At 39.9% G+C, this 20,007-nt stretch overlaps 1 protein-coding gene across 3 annotated transcripts in view; it reads left to right on the forward strand.

Moving 5' to 3' along the window:
* Nucleotides 1-20,007, forward strand: part of COL8A1 (collagen type VIII alpha 1 chain) — a 151,237-nt gene that overhangs the window by 122,397 nt on the left and 8,833 nt on the right. For all 3 annotated transcript variants that reach the window (XM_033088061.1, XM_033088053.1, XM_033088068.1), the window contains one exon: nucleotides 19,445-19,772. In XM_033088061.1, the coding sequence (XP_032943952.1) occupies nucleotides 19,448-19,772 (325 nt within the window). In that variant the 5' untranslated portion in view covers nucleotides 19,445-19,447. The remainder of the gene's footprint in view (nucleotides 1-19,444; nucleotides 19,773-20,007) is intronic.

Consider the following 20,007-nt stretch of genomic DNA (forward strand, 5'->3'; position numbering starts at 1 on the left):
TCTGCAAAATAAATATAAAAGCAACTGCTTCCCAGAGTTGTTGGGATCGTATTAAGTGATATTATTTACGCAAAGCACCTAGCACAGAATCTGGCGCTTAGTAAACATTTTTTCAAAGTTTGTTACTCTTAATATTGTTATTGTTAATTGAGTCTAACAGCACTTAAGACATTCTAAGCCCTCAGGAAATATGCGTTCAATGTATGAATAGTAACAAGATTTCCATTAATCGCTGGCAGTGCCAGTGTCGGGGAAGGATAACGCTTGGCTTCCATATCACAGTGAGCAGGCTATTCCAGATGTTAAGAGCAGTGGTAGCCAGGAGTCAGTCAAACTGTCCTCTCACAAGATTCCACTGCTCTTTCGTATGTTTCTGCTTTGATTATCTACACCTATCTATTTCATGAATCTGACAGCACACAAAATCGGTTAAAATTCAGGCTATCATAAATTCTGTTCACATAAGATCTTTATTTTGACGATCTTTATTTTTATAGTAACTTTGTCGCAACTTGAGCTCTTTAAAGGAAAAGCCTCATGTAAATTGTAATACATGATTACATGTTATGTGTTTACTCCCAAAGATCCTTTAACAGATGTTGAAAATAGCCATTTCTGTACCCACTCAGAACTCAGAACCAAGCAAATAGCCAAACTTTGGGTCTCTGACCAACTGTGCCCACACTGATAACTACAAGTAGATGGGGAGAGAAATGATAGATCAGAAAATGAATAGGTAGGCAGGTAGATGATAAACATATATGAAAAGGAGTTTTCAGAGTTATATTATCATTTGATTCGGGTTGAAGCTAGAACAAATAGAATTCAGCAGTAAGAATCTTATATGGTTCCTCTAAAAAAAAAAAATCCAGAATATCATTGTATGCTAATAATATGTAGTTTCTAATAATTCTTTGCCTGCCTCAGACTTCTTATGGATAACTCATTATTTTTTCTAATGTGCTTCTGTAGAAGGCCAGATGCTAATAGAGATGGTTTAAAAGTTATTTACGTTTGCTATGCAACGTCTTCTGTTTGCATTCCTTGCAAGTCTTGTTGAGACTAATATTAAAATAAGTTTGTTTTTTATGGATACACATCAAGGACTAGAAGGCAGAAGAAGCCTAATCACATGCTGGAAGATGGAGGGAAGCCAGTGTGGGATTGTAAAAATGCTGGCAATTATCAGCCAAGTGCGTTGGTCAGCCCAACACACATGAACAGGAATTGAATGTTTCCCTGTGACTAATTTCACAGAGATGGAAACTGATGCAGGGCAGGAGTCTGAGTGTCAACGCCAGCCAGCCCCTCCAGACTGTGAGTCATTCCAGGACAGGGACCTCATTCTCCACTCACTGTTGTGTCTACAGCACCTGGCACTTGCGAAGTCCTGAACAATGTTGAATGGATGGGTCAATGAATTAATTAATAGGTGAGCGCGTTTCTCTGTGTTTTTTATATCTTAGAATCCTAATCCCCAAGTAGAGTACTAGGCTAGGAGTTGGAGGTGGTTCTGCATACAGAGGAAATGGCCCAGCAGTGTTTATTAGGGAGACTTTACAGAGAGAGAAATAGCAGTAGGTGTGAGGGTCCCCGTCATCCTTGGCACATTCCAGGGTAAAGTCACGCACAAAGATCCAGCAGGTTTTGAAGTCACACTCCACGGGAGGGAGCTTGTCCCAGGGCCTGTGAGGCATTTAAACTGTATGACCAGGGAAGCACCAGCCCTTCCCCTGGTGTGATCAGAGGCTAAGATAAAATAGCCCGATCACGTGGCAGAACTGTTGCTCCAGCCCTCTCCTGGCCACTCAGTCATGGCTGAGGAGAGCGTTGTCCCCTCTCCTATCTGGGAGGTGGGGTCTAAGCCTCGCAAATGACCAGTATTGTCATCTTAAGCACATATTTAGGGTGGGCTGTAGCCTGTTTCCTTGGAGCTTTGCTGAACATCAACTCCTTTCCCGAGGGTCCAACCTGCAGGGGATCCCTCTTGAATGCATTAACTCTTGTCTCTCAGTTACGATGTGGTAGACACAAATTAATCTGGCCATCATAACCAGTCCTCCTCCCCAGGAGCTGCTAGAGATGCTTCCTGGCCAGGCGAGTCTTTCTGCCTTCACTTCATGCCTCCGACTTCCTAAGACGCCTGTTAATGTTGCACCTCCACTGTTACTCTCCACCCATTCCCAGCCAGGCCAGCCTACCCAGAGCCCCTCGATGATCCGGACCCCATTCTTCTAAATTCCCTGAGTCTCAGGTCCTTGGGCCCTGTTCTCCATTATAGGTCAATCATCTGCAGCTGTCAAAGAAATCTCTGGAATGGATTAGCTTTCCCAGATTCTGGAACTTGAACAGGAATTTCAGGTACTCAGCAGACTTACAAAGGGGGTATTTTGGTTCTAGGTCAGGATGGGTACATTTTAATGTCTACTCAGCACATTCACATTCCTTCCTTGTTTATAAGAACTCTGCCCTTGAATCCAGTGAAGAGACAAGATGATTGGATTCACCCCTTCTCTGGCCCTTGAACACATTCATTTTTATTTGGCTCATGTTCAAAATGGGCTGATGAAGTTGTAGGTACCAGGTGGGAATCAGAAACCTGGAAAAGAGCAAAGGCGTCAGGGATAGAGTTGTGAAAGGACAAGGAGAAGAGAAAAAGCAGGTACAAGAGAAAGGAGGAAACATAAACACCAGATCAGGAAAGGAAGCAGGACAGGTTTCCTTGTATTTTTTTCATACATATTTATCTTTGCCTTGGATTGCCATTGAGGCGGAAGTGACACGTTAGTCATTAGACACCTGAATCATCCATGGGTCCTAGCGTGTGGGTTCAAAAAATGTTTGGTGCATGGGATAAAGAGGAAAACTAAAGTGGCCTGTGGTAATGGGCTCAGTGGCAAGGTTCATGGTGACACCCTCTCAATGTTCATTGCATATCACCCAGTTAGCTTCACATTTTAAGCAAACAAAAGAAGGGAATAAATGAAAACAGTTCATTCTAGTGGTAATTCCCATGACAGTAAGTGAAACAACCCTCTCTGGGGGGATTTTTTTCCCCTCAATATCCAGATTCTATTATTATTACAGCAGAGAAGCCAGAAGTCTAGAGAAGCTGTGCCGCTTACCCAAGGCCACACAGAGGCAAGTGTCAAGCTCAGGACACTCATACTTGCCAATTCTCAAAGCTAGGACTGTGAGAAAAGGAAACTGAACTTCGTAAGATGTTCTGTTCCAGAGCAGACACAGATTAAATATAAGATTCAGATGAATTAATAAAATATAAAATGTGCGACAGTCAAAATAAATTGCAGACTACACAAAGTTGCAATGGGATCATGACAACCGATCCTTAATCTGTTTGCTATTAGGGTGGAGAATAAGATCAAGTTTTACTCTTCTGGAATTCAGATACATTTTCTGTTTATTATTTATAAATTTAAATATTTAAAGGAATACAAGGAAAGTTCACACAGGCTGAACTGGGCCTCTTTATAATGTAAATACCTTTCCAATGGGGGAAAATTACTGAAAGATGGTGAGTTTGTCTTCTGACAATATTTCCCAGACATTTTTTCATTGTTAGCAAAACTCTCTTGGAGTGTAACTAAGAGTTTCTGAGGAGTGGTAAGTTTAAAAAGCAAAGGGAAGGAAAATTTCAATAAGAACCAAGCTGCCCCAACTCCCCCTTTATTTTTCAACAGAACCATCAAAGTGCAGCTAACGGAAATATACTTAAGTGGCATTAATTCATCCCAAAGAGGGCTCTCCAAGAGTTTTATTGCTACATAAGGGAAAGCCATAAACCAGCAGGAGGAGAAAGCAAAGAAAATAAGTCTGGGGAGTCGCCTTGTGTTAGAAAGTGAGCAGGTGGTCAATAATGTGTGCTTGGCTGGTTTCCACAGCAAGGAGACAAAAATTCATGGCAACTCTGTGGCCCACAAAACAGGCGATCACAGGGAAAGGAGTCCTGGAACTTGGCAGAGTGCTGTGGAAGAATTCACATGAATATGAAATAATGAAATGCTCATCTCTCCTTCTTCTCACCACCCGTCCAATTTCATGTTAATACTTGACTCGACAACCTATTGTCTGAACACCTTCCAGTGTCTGGAATGATTGAGACAGGGGAAAAAAAGGACTAGTCCAGGGAGGGCCAAGGACAGAGGGTGTTTAGACCTGAAAGTGATATGAAGGATCAGTGAGTCCAACACACTGGGTTTTATAAACAAGGAAGTGGAGTCTCTCTCAGAGATTACTTTTATATGGTGATGGAAGGAGAACTGAGTCTGGGTGGTGAGCACACAATGTGATAGAGGGAGAGCACATCAGAGATTTTCATGTGAGGTCTAACGTCCCAAACTGAATACTGGATTTAGAAAAACGCCTCCACAATCCTGTCATTCATCTCAAGCCAAATCTAAGACCTGTAGAGTCGCCATACGGAGCCTCTTAGAAGCATCCTGTGATGAAGGAAAATTATAACCAATCTCAAGATTATTTTACTTTCAACCAATGCTTCCCTATTCTTTACAAGGTTTCTATTTTTAATTAAAAAAAAACATTTTTTATTAATTTCTAAGAAAGAATGGCTATTGCATAGGATTTTCCATTCTTGTGAGGTGGCAGCAAACAGCGTGACACAGAATCAGGAGAAGGAGAATGAAAATCATAGACAGAAGGGTAACATTGATTCAGTGTTCGGAAACGTGATGCTCTCTCTGCCTTCACACCATCCAAAATCTTATTTTAACACTTAGAAAAGAAAGAGGGTACAGGATGGAAACAGGGTGCCCTTCATATGTTTGTTCAACAAGCATTTATGAAGCCTATTTTGTGCATAGTTATGAACTCGGTACAAAGAGAATTCCCAAAAATAAAGGTCTGATCCTTACTCCTCCAGACACTTGAAAGAGCTCTTACATGGAGCCTCCCTCCCCGTAACCAGCGTCTAGAATTTGTGACTAAAATTCATTTTTCAAAATAAAATACATTAGAGGTTTGCTCCATTGGGGGTAGGGGAATTAACATTTTCTATTTAAATAGATACTTATGGCAAAATACGGTTTGGGATTTAGTTGCCATTTTGGATTTGAGGTTACTACTTTGCACTAACTACAAAAGAAGCACATACTCAATTGAGCTTGTTTTTTTCAGATACAAAACTCCATGTAGTTTTGAATTATGCAGGGTCTATGGTGGGGGGGATGGGAATCTTTCAGACACAAGTCTTAGAATATGATAAACACTAAAAAAGTGTTAATTATAGGATTATTATTATTATTATTACTATTATTATTCAAGTCTCAAAAACAAAGCACAGAAAAGTCAAGCTTCTAAACAAAGTGATCGTAGACAAACAAAGAAACAAAAACTCATAGACACAGACAATAGTTTAGTGGTTACCAGAGGGTAAGGGGGGAGGGGGCTTGTAGATGAAGGTAAACGGGGTCAAATATATGGTGATGGAAGGAGAACTGACTCTAGGTGGTGAGCACACAATGTGATATATATAGATGATGTATTATAGATTTACACACTTGAAACCTATGTAATTTTACCAACCATTGTCACCCCAATACATTTTAATTAAAAAAAGTGATTGCAAGCTGATTACTTTTGTGACTTAAAAGTTTACAGCTGTAATTACTTGTGGATTTTACTTCCTTCAGCAGTCAAGTATAGCTTAAGTCCTGCAGCTGCTCCCCCAAGGCCAACTTGCGGCTATCACGTCTCAGAAATATCTTTGGTTCTCTGGTTTTCAGAGCCAAAGCCCTTTGCAGTCAATACAAAAACTGGCTGCTGAGTGGCCAGTTCACTGAGGGAAGGGAAGCCAGGCAAGAGCCAGCGTGTGAACTAGTGGTTGCACGTGATAGGCAGATGGGACATGCTGCACTGTGAGGTGGGAACACAGACACAACACTCATTATCCGCTTATTAGGAAATAGCTTTGCCTTCCTTGTCTTTCTTTGCCAAGGGGACCATTGGACCGCCTAATTTTCATCATAGGTCTGGAGCAGAGTGAAGACAAAACTCATTGCTTTTCAATTCTTCACAAACAGGACTGAGAAAAGCAAACTGTTGTGCACACGTGCTCATAATCTCTACTATTACTTCCCCTCTTCCTCGTGTCGTCCTGATCCTCCTCTTCTTTATCCTCCCCCTTTAAATAATAAATCACACTTACAGAGTGATTACTATATCTAGGCACTGTTGTAAGCATTTTACTTGCATTAATTCCCTTAATCTCCTCAACCTCACCAGACAGGTAATGTTCTCATCCTCCCCAATTTATGGTGAGGAAATGGAGGCACAGAGAGGTTAAGAAACTTGCTTAAGAACACAGAGCGAGTAAGTGGTAGAATTAGGATTTAATTCAGGCGGGTTAGCTTAGAGTTGCTCCTCTTAACCATTCCCTACAGTTGCCAATGTCTGCTTTTAGACAATTTTGAAGAAGGGCACGATACCCTCCACTTCTCTCCTTCCTCTGTTGGACAATTCCCATTTATTCTGCAACCCTTGTGTCTGACCACTCCTACCCACCTACCCACCTGCCCCATCCAGTAAAGTACTCTTTTGTTTTTATTGAAGTACTTCCACCAGATTAAGATCTAACTTTCAACAGCTGACTGGAAACTTCCTGAGAGTAAGTCCTTTTACAGTCTCTTATTTTTATGTATCTTCAGCCACTAACATAGCAGCACCTTAAAATTCAATGTAAGATTGTTGAATTAAGTAATTAAACAAACCAACTGACACGGTGGAAATAAACCAGGTCAAGACTTAGAGATTTAAGAAAATACAAGCATGGGAATCCCCCATAAACATTTTAGTACAAGAGAGATGTTAGAAACCGTCTCATACAAAGGTATCCAGCAACCTAAATAAAGGCTGGATCCTGCCCACAAAGGTGTTAAAAAAAAAATACCTATCAGTGTTTAAAAACAAAGAAGAAGAATTGAAGTAAAATTTCAGAATGAAGAGGTTTTTCACAAAATGTCCTGATTTGTAGCTTCTCTTGAAAAATTGGAAGAACTGCTCAAACCAGATCCACAAACAACTGCCTCCCTGAGATAGGGCAAAGGCTCCTTAGTTCACCACAAACTGGCCAGCCAGCTCCACTCACTCCCCATTTCCTTGCTTCCTCCAGGTATCTGGGCTCCCCCACCCTGTCTAATTTATTCCCCTCATATCATCTATCATCGTGTATCATCGTTTAGACAGAAGAGACTTTGAAAGATACACAAGGGTATCACGACAGAGAAGTGACTATACTCCAAGTCTCTCCTCTCCAATTCAGTTCTCTATTCACACTCTAGGTCCTAAGAAATACCGTTTGTGAAGCATGTTTATCAGTGGAATTCCATGTTTTTGTGGATTCATTGTGCCTTGTAGCGAGTTTTGCTCATAGAAAGAAAAATCTCACACACTCTCAGCTTTTTTAACTTCAATATCCCCAAGCACTGGCATTTATTACATAATTCATTGTCCTTTCCTTTCTCCACTTCCATTTTCTCTGAAAAATGTTTAGTAGATGAACTGTGAAAACCTTATGATTTTTCCTCCCAGACAGCACATCCATCTCTCTCTGCCTCAAAATAAATTCCATCCCTTAAAGAAATGGTGACTCCAATACCAAGATAGCTGTGGTTTGGTTGCTTTCAAGGCTTTGCCTGTGTTCAAAGGGCAGGATGTTACCACGTGCGTTAATTACCTAGACGGAGCTGTGGTTGAAAAGTGGTGGGTTTTAGAGAATGCCCTCTCTGTGGCCGACAATTTATCACAACGTGGTGTTTTAGGCTTAGCCCCAGCTTGAGAACTACATTTCTTCTTTTTAATTTAAATGCATTTTTGGGAACAGTCCTGTGGAATGATCTCTGCTACTGTTAAACTGTACAACAGAGAAAGAACAATTTCACATTTTTACTGACCAAGAAATTGCCGAGATTTTTAAAGTTCTTTTCCAGTTCAGAGATTTCCAGGGTTAAATATTGCAACTTCAGTAGGATTGTTGTTCTGATTAGAGATTAGTTCTACGTGTATGGGGGCAGAGGGGAGCCAATTTTGGAAGAAATTGATTAATTGTTTTTATTTCCAAGTGCTGTTTATTTGATTTAATGGTTTGCCCATGTGTAATAGAAATTCTAGGGCTTGACTTTTAATATCAAGTCATTCAAGGTTATGTGGCTCGAAGTAATCTTAGCTAAATAAAAGTTCAACCATTGAACCCCCCCAAATAACCAGCTCAAAAAGTGAAAATAAAAAAATCAACAATTGTCTACCTCATGCCCATTATCTCTCACCTTTAAACTCCCAAAGACACATACACGTTCGCATAGTAATTGATTTTATAAATAGTTTAGTATTATGGAGAGATTGGAAAAGGCTAGGATTTATTCCTTGGCTCAGGGCCTTTTTGTTTATTTCACAGTTTCCTATAAAAATACCAAAATGAATAGTCGACTGCCACAATAGTCTGCTAATAAAATAAGAATGCTAGCACAGGAAGCTGGCTTGCTCACTTCATCTTCTGAATATACTGATAGAGTCAGTGCGAAGGGCCAGAGAGAATGGGGCCGAGAAAAGAGACCTTGCGTGCTTTTCAGTCCTTCCTTGAGACCGTCCTAGGAAAGCACTGCGGGAAGCATCAATGCTGACAAAGGGCTCTCCCTCCTGCTTCCAGGAAGCCCAGGCTGGCTGGGAACTGAGCCCACTGTACTTTACCTTTCAACTTTCTCAGTTTTTAAAACTTCCACCAGAACTTTTTTCCAATATAGTTGTTATGCTGTACATTACATCCTGTGACTTACTTATTTCATAACTGTCAAAAGTTTGAAACTTTTGACCCCCTTTACCTATTTTGTCCACCTCCCCACCCCACACCCCCACGTCTGACAACCACCAATCTGTTGTCTGTATTTATGAGCGTGGTTGTTTTATGTTGTTTGGGTTTTTTTGTTTTGTGTTTTAGATGCCACATATAAGTGAGATCATATGGTATTTGTCTTTCTCTGTCAGACTTATTTCACTTAGCATAATGTTCTCTAGGTCCATCCATGTTGGCACAAATGGCAAGATCTCATTCTTTTTTATGGCTTAATAGCATTCCATTATATACATCACATTTGCTTTATCATTTCATTCATTGATGGACACTTTGGTTGTTTCCATGTCTTGGCTATTGTACATAATGCTGCCGTGAACGTGGGTGTGTAGATATCTTTTAGAATTAATCTTTTGCGTTCTTCTGCTGACTCCCCAGAGGTGGAATTTCTGAGTCATAGGGTAATTCTATTTTTAATTTTTTGAGGACCCTCCATACTGTTTTCCATGGTGGCTGCACCAGTTTACATTCCCACATTCTTAATAGTGAGAAACACCACTAACTCATTTGCATTTCACCTAATCTCTCAACCTTTCTTCACTAAGATGCTGAGCAATAGGGAAACATCTAGAAGGCACACAGAATTACAGAAAAGGGAAAAAGGCAAGAGCTTCTACTATGACGCTCTTCCTCAGGAAATGTCGGCGTCTATAAACAAGGCCTCTCCTCCTGCTGGTCCCTCCTTCCCACACCTGGAGACTGCCCTTAAGCCCGAACTCTTTTTGCCTAACTTGTTTTAAACTTTCTCATCTCTACAATCTTAGCTATTTTGGGAATGAGCAATTCTATCCTTTTACTTTATTCAATTTATTCATGTTATTTTCAAAGGAGGATTTCAACAAAGACCAAGTTTTAACTATGCATGTGACAAGGATACTGCTGTGTCCTGTGTGACTGAAATTCACTTGCCATCCCATTGGTCTGAGCAAGAGGATAGGGGACACAAAAGTGCTGGCAGTAAAGAAAAATGTTCCATGAAATTTATATGTTACATAGCACATTAGAGTTGTTACACATATAGAATAGTGATTGGCTCTAAATTAACATGTTTACAAAATCCAATTCGATGGATTACATTAGATAAAATGTCCCCAGACTGTGTCTTCCTTGCAAAGGCCTGAAAATATCTTTATTTTACATCGTGCTGTTTATATCAATTGTACTAATGCAGAGAAGGCTGAAAGATGACCACGTGAATGGCAGAGTGCCCCTAGTCCTTCTCGGGTCACACCAGGAAGGACTTACCTTGTTTCCCATCATCAGGCCCCTGGAATGGGGAGGATCTTGTTGTCGGGAAGCCTCTACTCATCATGGCCCACTGTACCGTAGAGCCGCCTCTAGATATTGGATCTACAATTTCTCTTATAAAATGAGCATTGTAGCTCCTAAAACATGACTATGTCATACTTATTCACTACCCACGCCTCCTTCCCAAGATGTATGCTTTGTATTCATTTGTCACTCCTATGACAGGAGGCATACAAAGTAAATGCTGAATAACTTGGGGAATTTTTGAGGCTACACGTTGTAGGAAGTTTTTATCATTTGTAGATACTTTTTTAAAATTTCTCAGTAAGTTTTGATTTTTATTTAATTTTTAAGTATGGTAAAAATATATATATATATATGAATCACTTTTTTGTCACTAAACTTTTTTTTCTTATTCGGGTTCTTCCTTTGGTTTCTGGTCAAGGACAATGAAATACTGAAATGTAACTGGAAGTGTGAGATTGATCTAACTTTATGCCCTCCAAAAAGCTTGAGCATGTAATTCATAAAATCGCTTATCTATGAAATGTGAGCATATTATTCATGTTCACAGATACCATAAAATTTTAGAACTAGCCAGTGTCCCAGTTCTGCAAATGAGGGAACTGATGACAAGTCAGGACGGGTAACTTGCTTAGGTCAGAACTAGAATTTCGGTGCTCTGCACTCAGAGAACAGTGATGTTTTCATATTATGGAAATACAAAGTTTAAAAAAAAAAAAAGGATTCCACTCTAGAACCTTTTCTTTTAGGGATTTTCTCAAGTGTTTTATAAACTATTTGGAAGCTGACATGATTCCAGCTAGAGAAACAAAAGGACTTAATTGCAGACTTCAAATATGTGAACTATTATTTTAAGAAAAATATTCTCCAGATGTTTCCCACCTCCTTTGAGAATGGAAAAGAGGAAATGAGCTTAAAGTTCAGCAAGAAAGATTCAGATGAGATATTAGGAAATGTCGGTCTGTGAAATGCTGCCTTGGTTACTGAGGAATGTTGTGAAAAAACCTCCTCTAGAGAACTTGAGGAATGTGACGGTTGGCCATCCATTTCCGCGGGGTTAGGTGGGTGGCCCATTTCTAGAGCGGAGGGCACAACCTCGTTGACATCTAAAGTTCCGTACGTCCCAGGAGGTTATGCAGAGCTTACAGTTAGCAACTGAGATAGTTGGCTGCTCCTAATTTTAGCAAAATTCAGAATTCACCAATGAAACTGGTCAAGCTCTATTGTACACTTGTATCAGTCCTGATAGGTATAAATGGGCAGATTGACTAAAATGAATGAAAGCTTATTGAATGGCCTTGCCCACTGCCTTCATTGGACTGATTGATCAACACCTGATAGGTTTATTTCTTTGGGCTCCATCTCAACGGATTCACCTTGCCAGGGGCTTTCTGACTTCCCAAACTTGTGTCCCTGGTCCAAAAACCAAAAAGTAAGGGTTCTTGTCCAGGATCTCATATTATATAACAGAGAAATTCTTTATTTCAACTAACAAGACAGATTTGATATTTGGAGGACAAGATGGAGAAGAGTGATGATACAGTTAGATCTGTACTTCCAGAACAATATATTGGATGACAGCTCATATGTCGGATGAGAACTCCGAAAAGTACAAAAGTAATCAAATAAGAATTTTAAACTTCTAACTTGCAATGTAAATTTCAGTGATATAATTAATTATATCAATACAGGATGGGGAGCTATCATTTGAAAGAGTTTAATGTCTAAAAAAAATGTCCTACTAAGTGGGTATAAGAGTAACGATATAATATATTTGAAGTACGTTCATTGCGCTGGTAAAAAGTAAATGCTCAGGACCTTAGCTAATCTCATTATAACTTTGAAGTTTACTGCCCTTCCTCCCCACCCACCCTCTGGTTCTGGTTTTCTCATATACAGTCACTAACTTTGCCCAATGCCAATCAGGAATCCTTCTACTGGCTACCCCAAAAAAATCCCTTCCCACAAAAGGATTAGGGTTTTTGAAGGTTTCTCCAGAAGATTAGGGTTTATTCATCTCTGAGGCGATAAAGGAGGGAATTTATAATACATACAATAAATATAAAAAGGCCATCTGAGTGGATTTTTCCTTTCTTGACTATTCCTGCACTAGAAATTTTTTCTCCATCTCTCCCCTATGCAGCAATCAACTCTGCTCACACTTAATCTCCTCCAGAAACCCCTAGAAAGCCAAATTTCTCTACACTCTATTACTTCGAGTTGCTTCTATCGTCCTTTAAAACCTCGGTGCCAGCCCATCCAAGCACAGATGCTCAGTTGCTACAGTGAAATGGGTTTCAAAGCACATCATCTCAACAAGTGTTAACCATCTACCTCCCCCGGCTCCTGCTTTGTTGTCCTGCATATCATTCAACACATTGTATATTTACCTTTTTGTTTAGGATATCCTTGTTGTGCCCCATCAAAGCATAAGTCTCAGAGTGTTAAAAGTACAATTCTCATTCATAAGTGAGCACGTCAAAGTTTTGTGTAACATGATGACTAAGTTGATTTGAAATAACAATATTTACAATCTGAGTTTTTGTTGTTGCTGTTATTTTTTTTTTTAATTATTGGGGCAGGGGAACAGGACTTTATTGGGGAACAGTGTGTACTTCCAGGACTTTTTTCCAAGTCAAGTTGTTGTCCTTTCGATCTTAGTTGTGGAGGGTGCCATTCAGCTTCAAGTTGTTGTCCTTTCAGTCTTAGTTGTGGAGGGCGCAGCTCAGCTCCAGGTCCAGTTGCCGTTTCTAGTTGCAGGGGCGCAGCCCACCATCCCTTCCGGGAGTCAAACCGGCAACCTTGTGGTTGACAGGACGCGTTCCAACCAACTGAGCCATCCGGGAGCTCAGCGGCAGCTCAGCTCAAGGTGCCGTGTTCAAGCTTAGTAGCAGGGGGTGCTGCCCACCATCCCTTGCGGGACTCAAGGAACTTTAACTGACAACCTTGTGGTTGAGAGCCCGCTGGCCCATGTGGGAATCGAACTGGCAGCCTTCGGAGTTAGGAGCATGGAGCTCTAACCGCCTGAGTCACCGGGAGGGCCCTTGTTGTTATTGTTGTTATAATAAACTGATAAAAAAGAATGCCGAGACAATGTTAAGTTAAATATACAACTGTTTAATATTCCAAAGGGCAATGAAACCATAACCTCAGGGGGGTTAACATAGTTTAGAGTAGTTAATATCTGTAATGCTAATCAATTATGCCACAAAGTTACCTATCCCACATTAGAAGATGCCTGAAGGTAAGCTTATTTGCAAGATAATGAAAGGTCACGTGACCATCCATCCTTTTCCTTAGCCAATTTTGGCATACATATCTTAATGCCCCCTTCCCGACCCCCCACTAAATGGGAACTACATGTGCACAGCCATCTATGAATCAAAAATAATGAGACTCTCCTACAAGCTGCTCACATAATGAAAATAGCAACAAAATTTGTACAACCAGGTAACGGGTTGCCTTATGAATGTTTCTGTCATTATTAATATCCAAGTAGGAAATACGAAGGCTTTCTTCAGCAACTGTTATAGGCAGAATTCTAAATGGGAGTGAGGCTGAATTCGATATTTTCTAAAGCCCCTATCAACAGTAAGAGTTTTGACTGTGAGGATCCATCAGTAAACACGGAGAAAATCATACATTTCCTTGTCCCAAGGAAGCTTAACCATGTTGAGTTTTAATGGACAAAAACAACAGGAAAAAAAATAAGGCTGACAGGAATTACATGTAACTTTATGTTAAAGTTTCAGGACTAGGAGAATAGTGGTGGTTGAGAAAGTGGGGAAGACTTTACAGAAAAGGTAAGAATTGAGTTGGTCTAGGTCTAGGTGTTTGGGCGGAGTTGTGTCCCCCCAAAAGTCATATGTTCAAGTGCCAACTCCCAGTACCTCTGAATGCGACTGTAGGTGGAGAAGGGTCTTTAGAGAAAATTAAGTGAAAATGAGGTCACTAGGGTGGGCCCTAATCCAATATGACTGGTGTCCTTCTAAGAAGAGATTAGGAAACACCATGCAAAGATACAGGGAGAAGATGCCCACCCACAAGCCAAAGAAAGAGGCCTCGAAAGAAACGCACCCTACCTTGATCTCAGACTTCTAGACTCCACAATTGTGTGAAAAGAAATTTCTATTGTTTAAACCACCCAGTCTGAAGTACTTTGTTATGGCGGCCCTAGTGAACTAATACAGGAGGTTTGAAATGTGGAGCGGGCTAGAAGAAGAAGGAGGAAAAGGAGGAGGAGTAGAAGAATCCCTCAGAAAAAAAGAATACAATCAATAAAGAGGTCAAAACGAGAGTAGACATACTCATAGATGAGGAATAACGTTTTGAAACAGGGGTTTACATCAGGGAAGGATAGCTGCAACTTCTATTCTAATAAATAAGACTCTTTCCTCTTTCCAGTATTGTGTCTTAAGAAGGATCAAAAAACCTTTCAACCCACACATCTCCATCCAAAATTTACTTCCTCAGAGATGTCTTTCCCCACCATCCATTCCAAAACAGTGTCTTCTACACCAAGTCATTCTCCAGTCCTTTTACTGTGCTTTGTTTTCTTCACAGCACTCAAATATGAAACGATAAAATTTATTTTTAACTTGTTTATTCCTTGTCTTCCCACACTAGAATGTGGGTTCAATAAGATCAGGGACCTCATCTCTTTAACTTACCACTCTATCTCCAATACCCAGAACAATTCCTAAATATAAATATCTCTACAAATAAAATATAAACAGCTTTGAATGAATTGCCCTGAGAAATGTAAATGAGGAGAAAATGCTCTTTGAGAGGCGTGGAAAAGCCAAGAAGACAATTCTGGGGAATACTGGAGAAGTAGGATTCTGCCGGACTTGCCCTCGCTTCAGGCGTGGTAAATCTGAGGCCTTGAGAAACTACAAACCCTGTGCAGGGGGCGGTCGGAGGGAGGCACAGGGGAAGACGTCCAAGAGCAAAGCAGACAGGCTTGTCCACACCACACACAACATGGACACACATTCACACACACACACACACACACACACACACACACACACGCTGTGTCAGCCCCGTGTGAATGGGAAAGTTGGATTTAGGGCAAGAACTGAAATTTTAAATACTTAAGCATTCTTTTGGACAGCAAGCTAAAATTTCATGAGGATAAATGTACAAATCAAATGTTGAGGAGTGTCTACAATAATATATATCACATTATTCTGTTACATACATTACAGGTCACATGAGGAAACTGAAACTCTCTGCAGTCCTGCCCAAATATAGGGAACCATTTAGGGCTGTTCAAAATGATTAGGATTGGCAAGTCTGACACCAGAATGAGTAACTGCCTTGGTTCTGCTGTTCTTTTTCTTTCCTTTTTTTTTTTTTTTTTTTGCCATTTTTAACATGTACATTTTAATGGCCATTGTTGTTTTATTCGTATTAGGTTTATCATTACTGCATTTAACCTCACATTTACTTTGGCTAGTATCCTTCTTTGAAAATCTTTGACATTTCAGTTGGTTTTGATTTGTCTTTTTGGACCCACTCCATAAACAATAACTTAAATTTGAATAGTGCTTTTCAGCTCACAAAGAATTCATATTATCACTTGTGCCATTGAGCAGCCCTGTGGGAGAGGCAGAGATTATAATTTCTATTTCATAGGTAAGGAAACTGAGGCTTAACAAAGATAAGGGACTTGCCCAAGGTCACAGACATGGAGAGTCACAGAGCTACATCTCAAGTCCAGGTCTTTTGGCTGCTACGATGCTTTTCCCATATGACATGACACCCATCACTAAGCCAGCTTGGCTGGCAAAAAGCCAGTGTCCACACACATTATATATGTTTATGTTTAGGTATACTCAAACACACATTATCAAATAGAAATTTTAAAAAATCAAATAGAACTCAAAAGATTATTTTGTTCTGCATCCTAAAAAAAATAAAAATAAAAAAATAAAATAAAACAAGGCAAGAAAACCCACTTCTACCATTTCTTCCCAGCAGGAATTCTGAGGCTCCTTCTTCCGCCAGGTGTTTGTATAGTGTTACACAAATCTGATGTTCTTTTGAGTGATTCGGGGAGAACCACCACACCACTTTGACCACCAAAATTATCCTCAGGGACAAGAGGGAAATTATTAAGGATAAGTCAAGCGGTAAATTCTAACCAGGGCTCCTATATAAATATTCAAGTTAAATCTGAACAAAGTTTACTTAAATAAAAAGTCAGAGAAATAGCAGATGGCAGACCGTAGGAGGTGGTTTTGGGGAGAGAAAGGCCAAGCCTGCAAGAGGAAATAATTGTAGTAAAGCACGATCCCACTGGGCCTTTGGTATGCAACTGGGGTTCTTCCAGGCATTTTGCCTCTTTCCAGTTTTCCAGTGTTTCATTAGATTGTCCTGGTTTAAAGATTACTAAGTATAACCTAACACATCCACTAAATTGATGGCAGGGTAAAGGGCCAAGCATGCTAGCTTATTATTAAAGACATCACCACCAGTTTAGGGTTTGATAATTAAATTAATTTGCCCCCAAAGGTAGAATTAAGTCCCAGCTTAGACATTACCAGGTATTACCATGTATTTCTGGTACGGATTAACATTTTCAGCTCTCTAGTAACTGCCTGAGACCCTGAATGCTACAGCCAGACGGCACTTTAGGGAACAACCGAGTCTTATTTTTTAAAAATTAAGGAGTTGTAGGAATCTGTTCAGATACACAGAACTGAGATGAGAAATAAGGTCTGAAGCTGTGGTCTTCTGAGTGAAAAAAGTAAGGAATAGCAATGTGTATAGTATCCTATAATTTGTGTTCTAAAGGGGTGTATATTGCATGTTCATATTCATGGAATATCTCTGGAAACGTGGGGGAAATGGGGAAGTTGTTTATGCAAAGGAAAGGGATTTTAGATACTGGAGAACAGAAGTGGAAGGGAAATTAACTTTTTTCTGGATATTCTTTGCTATTCATTAATGGTTTACAAATATGTCCCTCCTACTAAAAGAGTATAAACTCCTTGAGGGCAGGGCCCATCGAATATATCATATTCATTTTTGTAATCCCTATGTGGGTCTAGCATTGTTTCTGGTAAGTATTAAACAAATTATAATTAAATACTTACAGCAGATGTTCTTTTTTCACCTGAAATAAATTAGACTATTATTGAGTATAATTCAGTATTAATTTTGTGGCTTTATCCAAATGGTTTATAACAATTAATCATTCTTAGAAGGACAGAAAACAACAGCTTTCTATCTTCTGCCATTTTACCAGCACATAAATTATTTAGAGTACATTTGAAATAAACAGTTCTTAAGACTATCCTGATTTATGAAATGGAGAAAGTTTTATAAATCATTTTGCTGACAGATGTTTCTTTGTTTTTTTCCCCTAAAGGGGAAAAATGATTAGTTAGTATATTTAGAAAAATTGTAAAGCAGTGAATTTTGTGGTAGGGATTCTTTAATTAAATACTTTTTAGGTGCTTTTTATTAAATAATTCTTCTGTAGCCTATTCACTCTCTTTGGCATTCCTCTTGAATAAGATATTGCAAAGTCAATGCACATTTTCTAGGAAGTGGAAAACTATGCTCCAGAATTAAGTAAAGCAGAAGCAAAGAAAACAAGCTCTCAGGAGAATGGAAATTAAATTATATATAGACAGAAGTTTATTTAATTAAGTTTTCCAGAAGATACATTAAAAATTGTGGAAACTTCTCTGTCTCTCTCTCTCTCTCTCTCTCTCTCTCTCTCTCTCTCTCTCTCTCTCTCTCTCTCTCTCTTTCTCTCACACACACACACACACACACACACACACACACACACACACACACACAGCTCTCTCCAGCATTATGATGACACTCCACTTAGGCTTCAGATTTTCACTAAGTCCCTGACTGCGGTGAGAGCAAAGTATCTGATGTTAGCACTAGGGATGAGTTACTGAACAGACTTCAGTGTGTACCACACTTGCCTGCCCTCTAGTGGTCATTTGCAAACACTGCAGTACTTTTGGGTACCCTGGGCTTTTGGGTCTTCAGTCCTGGGCATTTCCAGAGCTCTTTTCAAGCTAGTTTTTATAAACGGGTACCTAAGTCCCATTTATATTTATTCTGTTAACTGCTAATTTGCAAAGGGTGCTATTAAATGTCTTAGAAACAGTTTATTCTTATGAGTAGTGAAACATCTCTATCTTACGTATGCAACTAGTTCGCTCTGTAAACTCCTTTCTTTCATAATAGTACAAAGATAAACTGTAATGGACTCCAGAACCAATTAGCCAAATTCTAAGTGAATTTGTAGTATCCCTGTATGTGCATAATTATGATAGTGATTTTTATAATGACATTTTGGGATTGTCACATTTGAAGAAACTTCTTTACAATTCAGACTTCTGCAGTTTTTGTTTTTTGCTCTTTAACATTTATATTTATTTGCGACCACACCAAGGCAGCCAAAGGGCATCTAGCTGATGAAAAATCTCAGCCTCTGGCATAAAGTCTATAAATTATCAACTGTTTCCATTTAGAGTAGAATTTTGGCACTTACTAATAAAAGCCTCACTTGCCACCACGTTTGTCTCTTTTTGGAGAATCTATTCTAACTGTTAGGATTAATTTTAGTGCGAATATGTGACACCCAAAATAACAGTGGTTTAAAGAAGGTAGACCATTATTTCTCTCTTGCACAAATTCCAAACTTAAGGATCAATATGGTGTCTCCATGTTCAAGCAGGGTTGCAGTTTCTCTAGCTTGTTGCTCTACCACCATCAGTGCACAACTTACACCTCAGGGTCCAAGGTGTCTGGTCTGTTTCCAGGCAACATATCCACATCCAGCTGGCAGGAAGGACGAAGCGCAAAAACATGTCCACTTCTCTTTAGGATCCTTCTTGGAAGTTGCACCCATTCCAACTACATCCAATTGGCCCGAACTTTGTCACATGCCACAGCTGGCTGAACTGTTTTTGCTCTAGGCTACTCGGTTCCAGCTGAAAACCAGGGGTCGCACTTCTATGGAAGACGGCAGAATTGGTATTTAGGGACAAGTAGCACGCTCTCCTATAACCTATAGGAACACCAACTGCCTTCATTCCACAAATCCTGTTCTCCTCTGTTTTTCCGTTTGATTTTCCTTTGTTTTCTATTGAAAGGTAACATCTTCCTTTTCATTTGTCTTCCACTTAGATGACGTTCTGATAGTAAAGACTGTGTCTTCTTCTTTTTTTTGTCTGTTTTTCCATCTCTAAATATACTCCAAGCACTTGGCCTGCAGGTTTCAACATGTTGGTGCGTTCCTTCCTTCCACAGGTGATGGCTGTGCCACCTGCCCCACTGCAGCTGCTGGGAGTTCTACTCACCATTTCCCTGGGCTCCGTCAGGCTCATTCAGGCTGGTGCCTACTATGGGATCAAGCCGCTGCCACAAATTCCTCCTCAGATCCCACCGCAAATTCCGCAATACCAGCCCCTGGGCCAACAAATACCTCACATACCTTTGAGCAAAGATGGCCTTACCATGGGCAAGGAGCTGCCGCACATGCAGTATGGCAAAGAGTACCCACATCTACCCCAATATATGAAGGAAATGCAGCCCGTGCCAAGAATGGGCAAGGAAGCAGCACCCAAGAAAGGCAAAGGTAACATCGCGCTCCTGGGCTGTTACTGAACAGCGGCCTTCCAAAACCTTAACCTGCGATCCGGGGGTTGGGGAGCTCAGTTTTAGAATTTTTTTATTTTAGAATGCATTCCTACCATTTATTAAATACCTGCTGCATTCTAAACTCTACCCTTGAAAATGTCAAGTCTTAAAGAAAGATACAAAATTACTATTTTATGTTGTGCTTTACTGTTTTAACAGCATCGAATGACAAA

The sequence above is a fragment of the Rhinolophus ferrumequinum genome, chromosome 2, assembly GCF_004115265.2.
Source record: "Rhinolophus ferrumequinum isolate MPI-CBG mRhiFer1 chromosome 2, mRhiFer1_v1.p, whole genome shotgun sequence".
NCBI lineage: Eukaryota > Metazoa > Chordata > Mammalia > Chiroptera > Rhinolophidae > Rhinolophus > Rhinolophus ferrumequinum.